General features: G+C 38.4%; 1 protein-coding gene across 3 annotated transcripts in view; it reads right to left on the bottom strand.

The window, feature by feature from the left end:
• NECTIN3 (nectin cell adhesion molecule 3) overlaps positions 1–15,885 on the bottom strand; it is a 121,125-nt gene extending 105,240 nt beyond the window's left edge. For 2 of the 3 annotated variants that reach the window (XM_025990568.2, XM_072722607.1), the window contains exon 1: positions 15,481–15,778. In XM_025990568.2, coding sequence (XP_025846353.2) covers positions 15,481–15,643 — 163 coding nt within the window. In that variant the 5' untranslated portion in view covers positions 15,644–15,778. Of the gene's footprint in view, positions 1–15,480 lie in introns of all 3 variants that reach the window. The other variant, XM_072722603.1, reaches the window with a different exon arrangement.
• Positions 15,886–16,134: the final 249 nt, after the last annotated feature.

The following is a 16,134-nucleotide window of genomic DNA, read 5'->3' as shown; positions in this document are numbered from 1 at the left end:
AGCAGAAGCTGGATGAGACAAGAAAGAATATAACCGGAGTCTCAGAGGAAACACAGTCCTAACACCTTGATTTCAGACTTTCTAGGCTCCAGAACTGTGAGAGAATAAATTTCTGTTGTTGTAAGCCACGTAGTTCATAATTTGTTATGGCAGCGCTAAGGAAACTAATACACCCTTCTATGCAGTAATTAATTCTTACCTCAACCTCCCTTTCAGCAATATTTATACTACTGTCCCATCTGTCTAATACAAAACTCCAAATGCACTCCTCATATACTGGCATCATAAAAGGAGAGATTATTTTGCCTTTTAATTATCTCTTGTTTTTAAACTTTTCCCTTTCATGTCTACCACTGCCATCCTATTTCAGGCCTTAATAACTCCACAGCTAGACTATCCCACTTATGATAAGTAAGTGTTGCTTAAATACTACTTTCCTAAGTCATTTTTCCCCCAAACTTTCAGCATTACAACATATTCAAAAGGTACTCAGCAGTTTGGCTCTATTCTACTTTCTTCAATACGTAAATACAATTGTTATTTTATTATTTTTATTTTTAAGACTTTATGTATTTGAGAGTATACATTTTATTCTTTTTTTAAAGACTTTGAGAGAGAAAGTGAAAGAACATGAGAAGGGGGAGTGGCAGAGGGAGAGGGAGAAGTAGCCTCCCCCACTGAACAAGGGACCTGATGTGAGGCTCCATCCCAGGACCCCTGCGATCACAACCTTATCCAAAGGCAGACACTTAACTGAGCCACTCAGGCGCCTCCAACATTTTATTCTTTATCAGCTAATTTTTCTCAGTACCTAGAATAACTTCTGGTAGACACAGTGCTCAATTAAATACTAACCACCAACATAAACTTATTACTACCTCCACATCATTGTGCTTCACAAGTTCATGTTATGCTAACTCATACTTTCAAATACTGACCAATTATTTTATCATTCTTAGTTGATATTCCATTTTTGCCAAAAAGTTCTACTACAAAGTCCCAATATTACTCCACACTCATTTATTCTCAAAATATACGTCTTAAATCACTAAAGATCAAAGCCTTGCCACAACCTCCCTTTCTTAGACCTGGATGTATCTCTAAATATTTACCTATCATTTTATTTTTCCCTAAGCAGTAGAAAGAAGAGCCATTCATCGTTTCTAAGACTACTGTCTCTCATCAGTGTTCTTATCTTTCTACTTACTTTTTACTTCCTGGACCTTGCCATTATCAATGTACTTCGCCCACTAACCCCCACCTCCTGCCCCAACAAAGAGAGACAAATCTCATCATAAGAACTAAAAAATCTTTTAAGAGAAATTAAGGAAACAATCCAATTTATAATTGCTTCAAAAAGAATAAATTACCTAGGAATAAGTTTAACCAAAGAGATGAAAGACCTGGAAACTGTACATTGATGAAAGTAAAGACAACACAAGCAAATGAAAAGCTATTATCATGCTCACAGATTGAAAAAATTAGTACTGTTAAAATGTCCGTAGTACCCAAAGTAATCTATAGAGTCAATGCAATCTGTATTATAAAAAGCAACAGTATTTTTCAAAGAACAAGAACAAGTAATCCTAAAATTTATATAGAACCATGAAAGATCCTAACTAGCCAAAGCAATCTTAAGAACAAAGCCTGAGGTACTATAATCTCAGATTTCAGATAGACTACAAAGCTGTAGTAATTAAAAAAAAGTATAGTACTGGCACAAAAATAGACACACAGATCAATAGAACAGGATAGAGAGCCCAGAAATAAACCCACACTTATATGCTCATTAATCTATGACAAAGGAGATAAGAATATACAACAGGGAGGAAAAAGGTCCTTTCAATAAAGAATGTGGAAAAAAGAACAGCTACATGCTAAATAAATAAATAAATAAATAAATAAATAAATAAATAAATAAATAAATCTGGACCACTTTCTTTTACCAGACACAAAAATAAAATGGATTAAAGATCTAAATGTGAGACCTGAAACCATACAGCTCCTTAAAGATAAAGGCAGTATTCTATTGGATACTGGCCTTAGCAACATTTTTCTAGCTATGTCTCCTCAGACAAGGGAAACAAAAGCAAAAATACACCATTAGGACAACACTCAAATAAAACACTTTTGTACAGCAAAGGAAACCATTAACAAAACAAAAAGACCATTTACTAAATGAGAGAAGATATGTACAAATGATGTATCTGGTAAGAGGTTAATATTCAAAATATATAAAGAACTTACTCAACTCAGCACCAAAACAATCCAATTAAAAATGGGCAGAGAACCTAAACATGCATTTTTCCAAAAAAGACACAGAGGGTCAACAGATACCTGAAAATATCTTCAATATCACAGATACCTGAAAATATGTTCAATATCACTAAATCATCGGGTAAATACAAATCAAAACCACAATGAGATATCACCTTACACCTATGGAATGGCCAGTATCAAAAAGACAAGAAATAGTAAGTATTAGCGAGGATGTGGAGAAAAGGGAAATGTAGTGCACTATTGGTGGGAATGTAAATTGTTGAAACTACTGTGGAAAACAGTACAGAGGTTCCTCAAAAAGTTAAAAATAGAAGTACCATGATTCAGTAATTTCACTACTGAGTATTTATCCAAAGAAAACAAAAATACTAATTTAAAAGGATACATGCACCTCTATGTTTATTGCAGTATACTTACTGGTTACAGAAGCAACCTGAGTGTCCATAAATAGATGAATTTGGATAAAGAAGGTGTGGTGTACACATACACACGCATTTATATATCAACAACAGTCTGCTGTTAGTCATAAAAAAGAATGAGATCTTGCCATTTGTGACAACATGGATGGACCTAGAGAGTATTATGCTAACTAAAATAAGTCAAACGAAGAAAGACAAATGCCATAGGATTTCACTTATATGTAGAATCTAAAAAACAAATGTAGAAATAAACAGAAATAGAATCACAAATACATGGAACAAATTGGTAGTTGCCCAACATTAGGGAGTTGGAGGGAAGGGTGAAAAAGGTGAAGGGGATAGGAGGTACAAACTTTCAGTTATAAAATAAGTCATGGAGATGTTAAGTGTACCATAGGGAATTTAAAAAATCAATAATATTATAGTAACACTGCACGGTGACAGATGGTAACTATACTTATTGTAGTAAGCATAGCCTAATGTATAGAATTATCTAGTCACTATGTTGTACACTTGAAACTAAAAGAATATCGTACGTCAACTATACATCAATTTTTTTAAAAAGCTTTCCGTTAACCTTCTGTAGTGGACACCACCGGAAAGTATATTCCCTTGTGCTATGGTAACAATATCCAGTTTCTAAGAACAGTAATGTCAGTCTAAGAGGCAAAGCTCTAATATTCAATGTCTCAAGAAGCAAAAAGCAATGACCTTAACAGATTGCCCCTTGACATTATCTTGGCTGTAGTTTTGGATATGGTTATAGACGCCCAGCCTTCTTTGGGTCTTGATTTCCATACCTGAACCCCCGATATCCTTTTAAAAATTTCCTTCTGATCAAAGTTAAGTTTCTAATGTGTGCAATTCAGAGCCTGGCTGATGTGTTAGTCAACTCAGGCTGCCATAACAAAATATCACTGACTAGTAGGTAACTTAAACAGCAAACATTTCTCACAGTTCCGAGGACAGGAAGTCTAAGATCAGGGACCTAGCATCATTAGATCTGGTTGGTGAGAACTCTTCCTGGCTTACCAATGGCTGACTTCCTACTGTATCCACAACTCTGGTGTCTCTTCCTTCTTACAAGGCCACTAATCATCATGGGGCTCTAACCTCAAGACCTCATCTAAATCTAATTACCTCCCAAAGAACCATTCCTAATACCTTCAACATATCAATTTTGGGATGACAAACATTCAGCCCATAACAACTGATACATTATTCTTTCCCCTCAAATTACTCTTTCTCTTTTCCATCTTTCCCAAGAGTAGGCCCTATTCTACTACTTTGTAACTATCCCTTCATTTAATATTTTGGAATTTGACTTCTAATCATCACTTTTACAAAATTACTGAGTCATCAGCATACTCTTCCTAACTACTAAATATATTGGTCTATTTATTAAGTTTTTTTCTAGATTATTCCCCCTCCTTCTTATGCAATTAAAATACGTCAATCTTGAAAAATGTTCCCAGTCCCCTGCCCACTTCCCTTTCCTCTCTCCCTCCTTCTCAACCCTCCTCCTCCCCTGCCTCTTCTCTCTCTTTCTCTCTCTCTCTCTCTCTCTCTCTCTCTCTCTCGAATAACTATTCTAAATACCTCAATCCCAATTCCACATACCACCCCTGCCATCTCATAAGTTTCCAACTACAGTTCTAAAATATATGCCTGACGCACCACAACTTAAACGCCTCTATAGAAAGTTACTAGACTGAAATTAGTCAATCCTTTTACCATTCTTTACTAGCCATTCAAAAGAGAAGCATTACATACATATTCAACTCTTCCTTCCTCACTATGATATGCAAATACCAGGTGATCTACGCAGATTAATCTTTCCAAGCCTTCTACCAAATTGCCATTGTCTCTACAACCTGGTGTTCCATGGAGAATCACAATGGTTTTCTCTTTTGTCTCTTGTACCTCCAGTATATCTTACACATTTCCGTCAGAGCTATACAATATCCTCAAATCATAGAAAGACTCAGTAGTTATTTGACTCAAAGATCCTCACTACAGGGGATCCCTGGGTGGCGCAGCGGTTTGGCGCCTGCCTTTGGCCCAGGGCACGATCCTGGAGACCCGGGATCGAATCCCATATCAGGCTCCCGGTGCATGGAGCCTGCTTCTCCCTCTGCCTGTGTCTCTGCCTCTCTCTCTCTCTCTGTATGACTATCATAAATAAATAAAAATTTAAAAAAAAAAAAAGATCCTCACTACATACTACTCTCCTCAGCATCAGCAAAGTATTCAAAAAAATCCATGACTTCCCTATGAAAAGCTCATACTTGAACCACACAGGAACATTCCTTCCAGAGTTCTCAGTACAGTGATTTTTTTCAGCCTGTAATGCCCTTTTTCCTGGACTTTCCCTCACAAACAGAAATCTCAATTCTTCTTCAAGGTTCAGCTACAAAATTAGGTCTTCTATTAAGGCTTCCTTCACTGCCAATAAAACTGCTCCTCTTCTCTAACTCCACAATATTTTCATATTTCTAATATAAGACAATTCATTTTCCCTTGCATTATTGTTAGTAGTATTTATAAAACTTTATTACAGTTTAATAAGGATTTCATTTAATTTTCACAGCAACTCTGTAAATGAAGTATGTGGCCGACTTTAGAGTAAATGAAACAGGCAGAGAGCCTAAGTAACTGGATTTAACACACGTACATGCAGGAACACACACATTTCTAATTCCGAATCTCCTAACAATTACATTTTACATTTATTAAGAAGAAAGACTCCAAGGCTCCTGGCATACCTAGTCCTTTTGGTGTAACAGATGCTCTGTGTTTCTTTTCCCTGTTTCAAATAACCCTGTTTTACTTGTCTGAACTTTATCCATTCTTGAAGACACAGCTCAAAAGTTTCATCTCTATTTAGCTTTCCTTGACTCTTCTAGGCCTTACTGATCTTTTTCTTAGGCTGTATCATATACTACTTGCAATGTCTTTACAAATATCTTTTTTGGATATATTTTAACGTGCAGTTAATCTTACAAATGGGTTTTTAAACTTGGGACCAACCACCATGTCTTATTTCATTAAAGTACCCTCTACACCACCTACCACTCGGTTGGTGCTGTATTACTTATTTCCTGATTGATGCTCAAATAGTCCCCTCATCTATCCCCTGCTCTAATTTCTAAATCCCTTATTTTTTTGCATTACAAGTATGGATCAACTGTTGTGACTAACTAAACATTATATTTTAACAGTAAATATCACTCAACCCTCTCCTGAAATTTAAAGTTCACAGGTCAAGGAAGTATTTTATACATCTGATGCAAGAAAAATCTAGAGTGACTATGTTAGATGACTGTAGAGGGCAGCAAAGCAACAGTGTTATCCCTAAAGAAAGATATGTATTTTTCTCAGGCAATTTCAAATTTGTGGTTTTGTTTTTTTTTTTAACAGATGTTAAGATTAAAGCTTTTAGAAGACAAGAGACATTCTTGCATGATCTATACAAATTTCAAAAACTACGTATGTATTTAAACATTTTCACTATCAGTTATAAATATTACAAACTGTGTCAATGTCCAGATCCTTTCATACACATATGGAAAAATATGTGTATTTTGAAGCCACCATAATTGCTAATTCTTATGAATCTAAAAGTTGAAACGCTTTTTCATTAAAAAGTGTAAAAATAATCTACATACAGAAAAGAATGCCAATACTCCAGTCATTTCTTGCTAAGAATAGATGTCATCATTAGTGTTATTAATTCTAGCTTTGATATACCTTCTTTTTGTTACTTAAAATCAGTCAGGCAACCATAGGAGCTATACCAGTTTTAAAACAAAAAGATAATAAATCTTTGACATCCCACTAGTATACAACAAACAGAAGGTAACAACTTGAAAGAGAATAGGAGTTCCTTACCATTATGCTTCAATATTAAAGTTCATGCTGGTTTTACTCTGAATTAGCCAAAACTATCATAAAATAATCATATATTTATAATTATATTTAAAATCACATATTTACAATGCTTATAAGAATGGTGAAGCTACTATAAAAGTTGATAGAACTGCATTATTTGCACATTACTCGAGGTTTTTCTTTATGGTAATTTTTTTTATCTCTTTTAACAAGAAGAAATCAGAGATTTAGAGCAGCTGCTAGAGACATTAACATATGCAGACTCATGGTTTCATGAAAAATGCTATGATGTTTTAGCCCTGTGCCCTTAATGAGAAGGATAAAACTGTAGCTAAGTACCTTCTCCCACTTGAATCTCTTCAATAAAAAATAGAGAAGCTTTTTTTTAAAATTCTGCATTTAAAATAAAGGAACCAAGGCATCTCTAAGCAGATTTAAAAACTAGACAGTTTAATGGTGTGACTTAGCCAATATTAAATTGAACTTATGGCCATGAATGATTATCTCTAATCTAAATCAAATTAGAAGGGAATTTGGAGTTCATAATGACAGGACACTTGTGAGATTAATCTTAATCTAGCCCATAATAGCTATGACTGAATTAGAAATCATATTATTAAGTTCAAAAACAATGGCCTAAGATATTTTAGTAATGACAAGAACGTCTACCATAGATAACACATAGAAGTAGTTACTAGTTGAAAATTATCTCATCATTGCTTAGAAATACTAACATTTCATTAATATTTTTGTGTTTCCTCTAAATCGAAGCCATTAGAAGAATCAAGCACATCCTTAACTGTATACAATGTTCTCAACACTGAGTTGGGAGTTCTCACTGTATGCACCTACTTTTATAATTGCTTCTTGTTTTTTTTTTTTTCATGTCCTTCCCAATAACAGCACTGACACATTTCCAGTACAAAACAGACTGGCTATCTTAAATTTACCACTCTATTTCAAAAATTCAAACTCAGAGTGAGATCCGTTATACAGAAAGTGAGGTATGTCACACGGGAACTGCTTACTCCTTATGTCCTGGGATAAATGATACACAACTAATTTTGCAATACTGAAGGAAAAAAAATTGTATTACCCCTAGAAGGTCAATTTTACTAACATCTCTGATTCAAAATGGTAAGACAATGAGTAAAGAGACAGAACTAAACAGAGAAAAAAGCATGTTTAGAAAACAGAAAAGCCAATGAAGAACTATCTCATCAAGCAACATCTTTAAAACCTACCAACCTCTTCCAGTTTAGTATATTTATAATATACATGTACAAGAGAATATGAAAAAAATACATATATACATATATATATTCATTCCCTCTATCTTGGAAGGTGGGCATAGGAATGTCAAAATAGGAATAATACTAAATATACAAACCTAAGGATCTATTTTCTAGCGTACTCTGTAAAACATAGCTTCTGCAACGTAAAAGGTATTACGCAAAAAAAAAGAATCTTTAAAGAGTTTGTATAACAGGCTATTTTATGGAAGAATTTCTTAGACTATGAATAAACTAATGCACAGAGTAACTTTACATATAAAGGCGTTACAGCATTAGTTTTTCCTATTCCCAAGTCTATTTAACCACAGCACTTTCTCCCAGAAACATATCTTCTGAGACTTCCATTCCACAGGAATACTTTGGCAAACACTGCTTAAACCTAAAAACATGAAGAAAAAAAAAATAAATAGAATGTGCATGCTTTTCCCTCTAATGACCGTATTTCACATACATTATTAAACACAGAAGAGGGTAGGCCTCCAGGGACTAAGGAATGAAAGATATCTAGGATCAGATAAGAAATAAAATCAAGTTCAGAAGAGTTTCATAGTTACTATAGCTATTATTCTATTTTACTATTTTATTTCAACATGGAAGATGAAACCACATATTCTTTTGATGCCACTTATCATAAAACAAATTTGGTCAAGTCCTTAAACAGTTAATAGGAAAAAAAAAACAAATCTATATAGATTGAAAAATTATTTGTGCTTATTCTGTGATATGTGTTATGATACATACAGTGAACCCTGATGCAGGATCTTTACTACAAAGAGCACATATCACCAAACAACATAATATAAAGAGTAACTACTTTTGAAAGAAGAGAAGCTCACTTTCAGCAAGAAGTGATGAGAAAAGGCTTCACAGAGAAAATTAACCTTAAAACGTACACTTCAGATTTTGAGTAGGTAGGCAGAAAGAGTAATGACATCTTAGGTCTTTTAAGTAAGGACCACAGAAAGGCACAACCTACTTCAGAGATTTGTAGAGTTTAGACCTGCACTGACCAATATGGTAGCCTCCAGCCACAACAGACTACTGAGCACAGGAAACATAGTTTAAATAACAATCTGTGGAGTGCCTGGCTGGCTCAGTCACTTAAACATAGGCCTCAGGTCAAGATCTCAGGGTCCTGGGATTAAGCCCCACATCAGACTCCCTGCTTGGTGGGGAGCTGGCTTGTCCCTCTCCCCAGACCTCTCCCCCTGCTTGTGCTTGCATGAGCACATGTGTGCTGTCAAGTAAATAAAATATTAAAAAAAAAAAAACTCCAAGTGTAAATTACACACCAAATTTCAAAGACTTACTAGGAAAGAAAATGTAAACTATCTCAATTTTTAGTATCAAATTGCACAATGAAGTGATATTTTGGTTATGCTGTGTTAAATAAAAATATTATTAAGGTTAATATCACCTGTTCCTTTTATTATTTTTAATGTTGGTATCAAGATAACTTAAAATGATCTATATGGCTCATATTACATTTCTGTTGGACAGTGCTGGATTAGATTAGATTTCGCTGTTAAACTCTTGAAATAAAGAAATTTGAGTGTCTACTACATGTATATGCCAATGTGTAATGTTCTGATATATTAGTGAACAAAACAGTGGAATATATTTCTTTTGGAAAAGGAAATACATCTGGTCAAATCATAAATTAAAATTCTGTAATAAATAACACTAATAGAGGTAAGAATCATCTGAAGATGTCTCTCAAAATACAAATGTCGCAAACCCCTATCTCCATATCCACCTCTCTTGCAAAAATTGTTGATCCAGTCAGTCCACAGTGGAGCCTGGAATGTTGTTTGAAAAAGATTCCTTAGTAACTCAGATATGAACCCACCTGTACACCCTGTTTCTGCTGACCCTGGCTAGCTGAGAACAGCAATTTATAGCCCCTCCCCCCTTTAATTTATTTACTCTGAATAATCCTAGACTGAGAGCCGGTAAAAAGCCTCCATTCAGTGACAAGCCAACCTATTTAAAATAAGAACAACTTTCTTTTTAACCATTAAAGAAAATCAAAGTTTAAAAAAAAAAACAAAACACTCCACTATCTATAGAGCTACATGTATAATTTTCTATCTTGTACCCAGAAAATAATCATCTGAAGTATTGAAAAGCATACTACCAATTCTTAGCTACTTAATCCAGGTATGAGCTAGCATATTTTTACACATATGCCTCAAAGTCCAGTTTATGAATATTTACTCACAAAGCAACAGATAGTTTTTTCCTACTCATCTTAATTAGCAGATGACTGTTGGGCAGTAAATAGGTTACAAGAAAAACAATCTCCCTGGATGCTATATCATATCAAAGAGAATACACAAAATTCAGATGAAGTCTGCAATACAATATCCTTTCTCAAATAACTACAGTAATTGGAATATGGGTGTATCTAAACTCATAAGGGGCAACTCTCACTAAAATCTTAAATTAATGACCGAGGGTATAATAAGTGAGTCATTTAGGAAAAACTTAAAGCTCACCTTTGATAAAAGATTCACCACAAATTTTATTTAAATAAATGATTAAATTTGTCAGAACCTATTATAAACATAGAAATATTAAGTTTTATGAAATTCAGGAAAAGATACAGATTCAAGACTTTAAAGAATTTCTGATAAAAAAAGTAATCATAAGTATGATATTTATGATACTTAGATTTCTGGATCTGAATAAAATTATCTTTAGTAGTCATTCTATTACTAACTTAAGGATTATTTGATTTTATGCTAAATTTATACATTAATAGCCATTATTAAAGGTCGTATTTTTCTTAACTAGTCTTTACTATGAATTGCTATAAGCACCTCAATACATTATAGAATATGCTATAAAAATGTTACTCTTTAATTTTAAAAGGGGAAATTATAAAATACTCCATTTTTAACAAAGATATCCCATCCAGCTTCTTTTCAGTAATTTTCAAATAATAGGCAGTAAGCCATAAGTTTTACTTCTTAACTGTACTGATATAACACGTACATCAGAGTTGCTCAATCACTAAATTAAATATATATATAAATATATATAAGCATAAGTGAAATGAACAAGTTAAGATGGTAAATACACATATGCACACACAAATATATAACTGCCCAGCTTTTTCAATTCCAATTTCTGATGCTGTAGCTAAATGCAAGAATGGAAGATTTGGGTCTTTTTTGCTTGCTTCTAAATTTGATTCACTTTCCAATTATATCTGTTCATGATGCAGAAAGATTTATATGGATAGTATGTATTATAGGCCCCAATCTGATATTATCAGTGACTTGATAAAATAGACTTATGACCTTTCCTCCCAACTGTGCATTTTCAATATAAACACTAACATTCCAAGCAACCTTATGGAACTGCCAAATCATTAAATGCATTCTACATCATCAAGGGAAGATTCAACGTGGTTCCAAACAATTACGCAAGTTAGTTAATTTCACTGTATCTCAATATTCTGAAAATTGGTCTTCTGAATATTTATATGAAGTAAATTTAACAAATATTTAAAGAACACTGACTGTATTATACACCCAAAATAAAGATATGAAGGCAAATAGAGTAAATCAATTACCTTGAAAACCCAATTATTCCAGACATCAGGGCAGAATTTAAGAATGACAAATACAAGGCAGGTTAGTTTATTAGGTGTGATCTAAAAAATGCTAACATTTGAAAGTTTACTATATTCCATGTACCCTAAGTGTTTTATTTTATTCTTTGATTTAATCCTCTCAACAACTCTATGGGCAAGATGATATCTTTTTGTTTGTTTGTTTATGTTGAAAACCCTTAAGTTTACTGAGGTTAAATAACTTGCCAAGGATTCAAAAACCTAGTAAGTGGAAGCCTTTTTTCAAAATCAAACTATTTAGTATCTAAACCATAAAGAGCAGAAAGAGACAGTGAACTTGTACTATCTACCACAATGTCTAACCTCAGTAACATCTGAATCAACTTTTTAAATTTTTTTTTAAAGATGCATTTATTTATTTGAGAGGCGGGGGCAGAGGGAGTGAGAGTGGGAGAAGAACCCAGTGGGGCTTGATCCTCACACCTTGAAACCAAGACCCACCCGAGGGAATCAAGAGTTGGATGCTCAACCAATTGAGCCGCCCAGGCACCCCTCAACTGATTTTTTAAAAAGTAATTTTTCTCAGTTCACATTCATAGATCTTTACCTAATGAGTTAGGTATCCCTCTTCTGAACAACCCCACAGTACCTCATGCAGATCTCTATCACAAACACTAGACTATCCTATGAGCAACTATTTCCTTCATGTCTAGCATCACAGTGCTGTAAGCTCCTTGAAGCCAGGACTCTGCTTTACCAGTGCCAGGAATACAGAAAGTACTATAAGCGCTGTTAAAGATTCAATATAACATCAGATCTTTTTTATCATCTTTTAACATCTTCAGGTAAAACCTTGATGAAAATGGAAAATCAGAGAATCCTATATTCAAGTAGGAACTGATAAAGGCCAAAAAGTCTTTGCCTTCTCCTTTACTGGTACCGTATTCCTGCTAATATTCTCTCTTTCAAGAAAAATGTTGGAAGGAAAGTGAGATAAAACTCATCACCTATGAATTATTGCCATCATAAAGAAATCTGCCTGAAACTAATGTAACATTGTGTGTTAACTCTACTTCAAGGAAAGAAAGAAAGAAAGAGAAAGAAAGAAAGAAGAAAGAAAGAAAGAAAGAAAGAAAGAAAGAAAGAAAGAAAGAAAGAAAGAAATCCCAAGTAACAAGCTCTAAATAAATAAGATTTATCAAGTCACATGGTAATGTAAATCTAGTCCCTTTGACCTTTATACCTAGGAATTTCTTAGGCTTAAGAAACAACCTACAGTTTGTAAACCTTTTAAAAGTTCAGTTCTTCAATTAAGACAGTGTACACTCTCAAAACAAAAATGATGTAATTTTTTACAGCTTTCAGAATATCAAGTCTACCAGTTCCAAGAGTTTTTTTTTCTTAGCAAGTAAACATTACCTTGCACTAATAGATAATATTGCAGATGTTGAGCATAGTTAAGGTCGTGCTAAATTTACATAAGCAGCATATCAAAAAATAGCAGCAAAATGAAAAAAAAAATCTGTACGTGTTGAACAAGTAAAGCATTCTGATTAACAAATCCTCAAATAATCATCTCTTTAAAGCCTAAAAATCTTTCCAACTCTGAACTATTCAAGCAATAGTACACACAAAACCTTATCAGTACTACGAATGTCAAATCAACAACAAGTTACATGAAGAAAATTAAAATTCTACCTCCATACTTATTAAGCATCCATAAGTCAGGACAACTGTGCCCTACTCAAAGACTGAATTCTAAAATAGAGGAAGGTTGATGGAAAAAAACTTGTCATAAGGGCTCACAAATTAGGGTGTTATCAACACTATAAGCCAGAAAAGGAAGCTCTTTAAAAGAACAGTGCACACAGGAACACAAAGCTAGTGCCTGTCTCTACAACCACAAGCAGAATTGACTCTAGAAACTTCAATTCACACCTGCTCTAAATCACAGCCCATTTGACCATATCACTTGAATTTTTAAGTCTTCAAATAAAAATATCAAGCCCCTCTAATGGGATATTATTAAAGACGTTAAAAAAGATTCTTCTTCCACATGAGATCCATGTTCCTTCAAAGTAGTCAAGCCTTCATCTGTACAAGCACTATGAAACTACTCAAATTCCATATGCCTGATTATCTGCCCATATTACCTAGTTTCATTCAGCCTTCTATAAGGCTTTGATCAGAGACAGAAGCTTTTATTAGAGATACAAATAATATTCACTCGGTCCTTACCACGATCTAGTCAGGCTAGTAAACTGTTAACACCCCCTCCAACTTTACCCAACTGTAATCCACAATCCTCCCTAATGGAAAAGAACGGTACACAAATTCAACTTAAATCTTGCATCCGTTTAAAGTAACAGCACTGGGCAGCCCGGAGGCTCAGCGGTTTAGCACCTGCCTTTGGCCAGGGCGTGATCCTGGAGACCCAGGATCGAGTCCCACGTGGGGCTCCCGGTGCATGGAGCCTGCTTCTCCCTCTGCCTGTGTCTCTCTCTCTCTCTCTCTCTCTCATGAATAAATAAATATTTTTTTTTAAAAAAAAAAAGAGGTAACAGCATTAAGAATTGTGTCCTGGAACCAAACAGCCGGGGAGTGGATAGCTAAAGAAACCATGCAGATTAGATAACATGCCATTTATCACAGTATCCTCTGTAAATCAGAAAACTGCCAGTACACTGCCTGAAACGCGGTGGGGAACCGGTAGAGGACTTTCCCAGCCCATAAGGGGCACTCCACCTCTTGAAAACTCTGCCTCCCTCACAACCAAGTACCCTCACACACCTCCCGGAACAGGGCTCTTTCTTCCAAATGACACCACCCCAGAAACCTGCACACACGTCGCCCTCTAACCAACACTGGTACAACTTGGCTTGCGTTTATGGTTCCACTGAGCACCGACCCGACAGCAGCAGCCTCCTGTACCAACCGAAACGTCTTGGGTGAACCCAATCTCTATGCAAGCGCTAAGTTCTTTGCTTCTCCACCTCCCTCCGCCACCTAAGAGTCTCAGAACGAATAACTTCCTGCAGCATTTCAGGTTGACCAAACCACAGCGCTCATCCCCAAGGACCGGTGGCCTCACTTTCCCCCATCACCGCCTTCCACTAACGATCACTTACGTCCAGCTCCCGTGCATGAGAGGCCAGATTTGGGGGCTTTTTTTTTTTTTTTTTAACACGATCCTTAACAAGTGGACTTGTAATCTCCGACAACACCCACGAACGGAATTTACAGGGAGACTAACTCCCAGATGCGACAGGAAAGCTGCAACGGAAAATGAGGGAAGAAGAAAAGAGGCCGGGAAGAGGCGTGGGGTCGGTCGGTTTTGGTCTAACAGCCGGGGCGCAGGGGATGCCACCAGGCAGGTGACACCTAAATCAAAGTCTTGGAGGACAAACAAGGTTCGCTTAAAAAATAATAATAAAATAATTTTTTTAATTAAAAAAAAAAAAAAAGCATGGCCAGTGTGAGGGGCAGGCGTCCCACGAACTGGAGGGCAGCGACGGGCTCAGCGCAAAGCGAGCCGGGGGGCTGCCAGGGCGGCACCGGCCGCAGGGGATGCTGCAGGGGCCGGACGCGGTACCTTCTCCCCGTGGGGGGGGGGGGGGGTCGGGAGCCGCAGGCTTCCTCCCGTCGGGCTCCGGTCCCCAAAGGTACCCGGGCTCAGAGCTCAAGTTTCACCGGGGGGAAGAAAGGGAGCAGCAAACGCGCAGCCCCGCAGCCCGCGCTCGCCGCCTCCCCCCGCCGGGAGCGAGGAGGTAACGGTCCCCGGAGCAGCCCGGGGCGCCCCCCGCGCCCCCCGCGCCCGGGGGAGGCGGCGGCGGGGGCGGAGGGGGAGGGGAGCGGCCGGCGCAGCGCCCGCCCGCCCCGGCCCTTCCCCGGCCCTTCCCCGGCCTCGCCCCGGGGCGCGCCGAAAAGTTTGCAGCCCGAGTCCGCGGCTCCCGCTCGCGCAGCCAACCGCCGAGCACAACCGCCCGCCGCCCCGGGGCCGCCCAGGTCCACCTACCGCAGAGCCGGGAGAAGAGCAGCAGCGGGAAGAGCAGCAGCAGCAGCGGCGGCGGCGGCGTCGGGGGCGGCAGCGGGAGCCCGGCCCCGGGGGGGGAAGCGGAGGAAAGTTGTGCTTTGCCGCCCGCGGGACACAGCGGAGCCGGCCCCGGGGTCCGCGCCATCCCCCCCGCCCCCCCGGCTCCCCCGGCTCCCCCGGCGCCTTCGGCTCTGGGCGGTGGCGGCGGCGGCGGCGGCTGCGGCGCGCGCGTCCCCAACTCCCAGCTCTCGGGCCGTCGCCGCCGGCGGACACCAGCCGAGCGCTCACGGCCGCCCCGACCCCGCCGCCGCCGCCGCCGTCGCCGTCGCCGACGCCACTGCCGAGGCTGAGGCAGGAGCCGCCCGCCGCCGCCGCCGCCGCCACTCCCCTCCCTCCCCTCCCCCAGGCACCCGCCCGCCTCCAACTCCTGGGAACTCGGAACGCACCACCCCGCCGCGCGGGAGGGGGGAGAGGAAGCCGACCCTCGCAGCCGGCGCCCGCCCGCCCGCCCGCCCCGCGCCCCTCGGGCTCCCGTCTGGCCGCCGACTGCGAGCCGCGTCCCTCCCGCCCCGCCCTCCCACACGCGCTCCTCCCCCTGCCAGAAAAAAAAAAAAAAAATCTCAGCTCTCCACTTTG

The sequence above is a fragment of the Vulpes vulpes genome, chromosome 1 (genome assembly GCF_048418805.1).
Source record: "Vulpes vulpes isolate BD-2025 chromosome 1, VulVul3, whole genome shotgun sequence".
In the NCBI taxonomy this organism is placed as follows: Eukaryota; Metazoa; Chordata; class Mammalia; order Carnivora; family Canidae; genus Vulpes; species Vulpes vulpes.
This window is presented reverse-complemented; position numbering and strand designations above follow the sequence as displayed.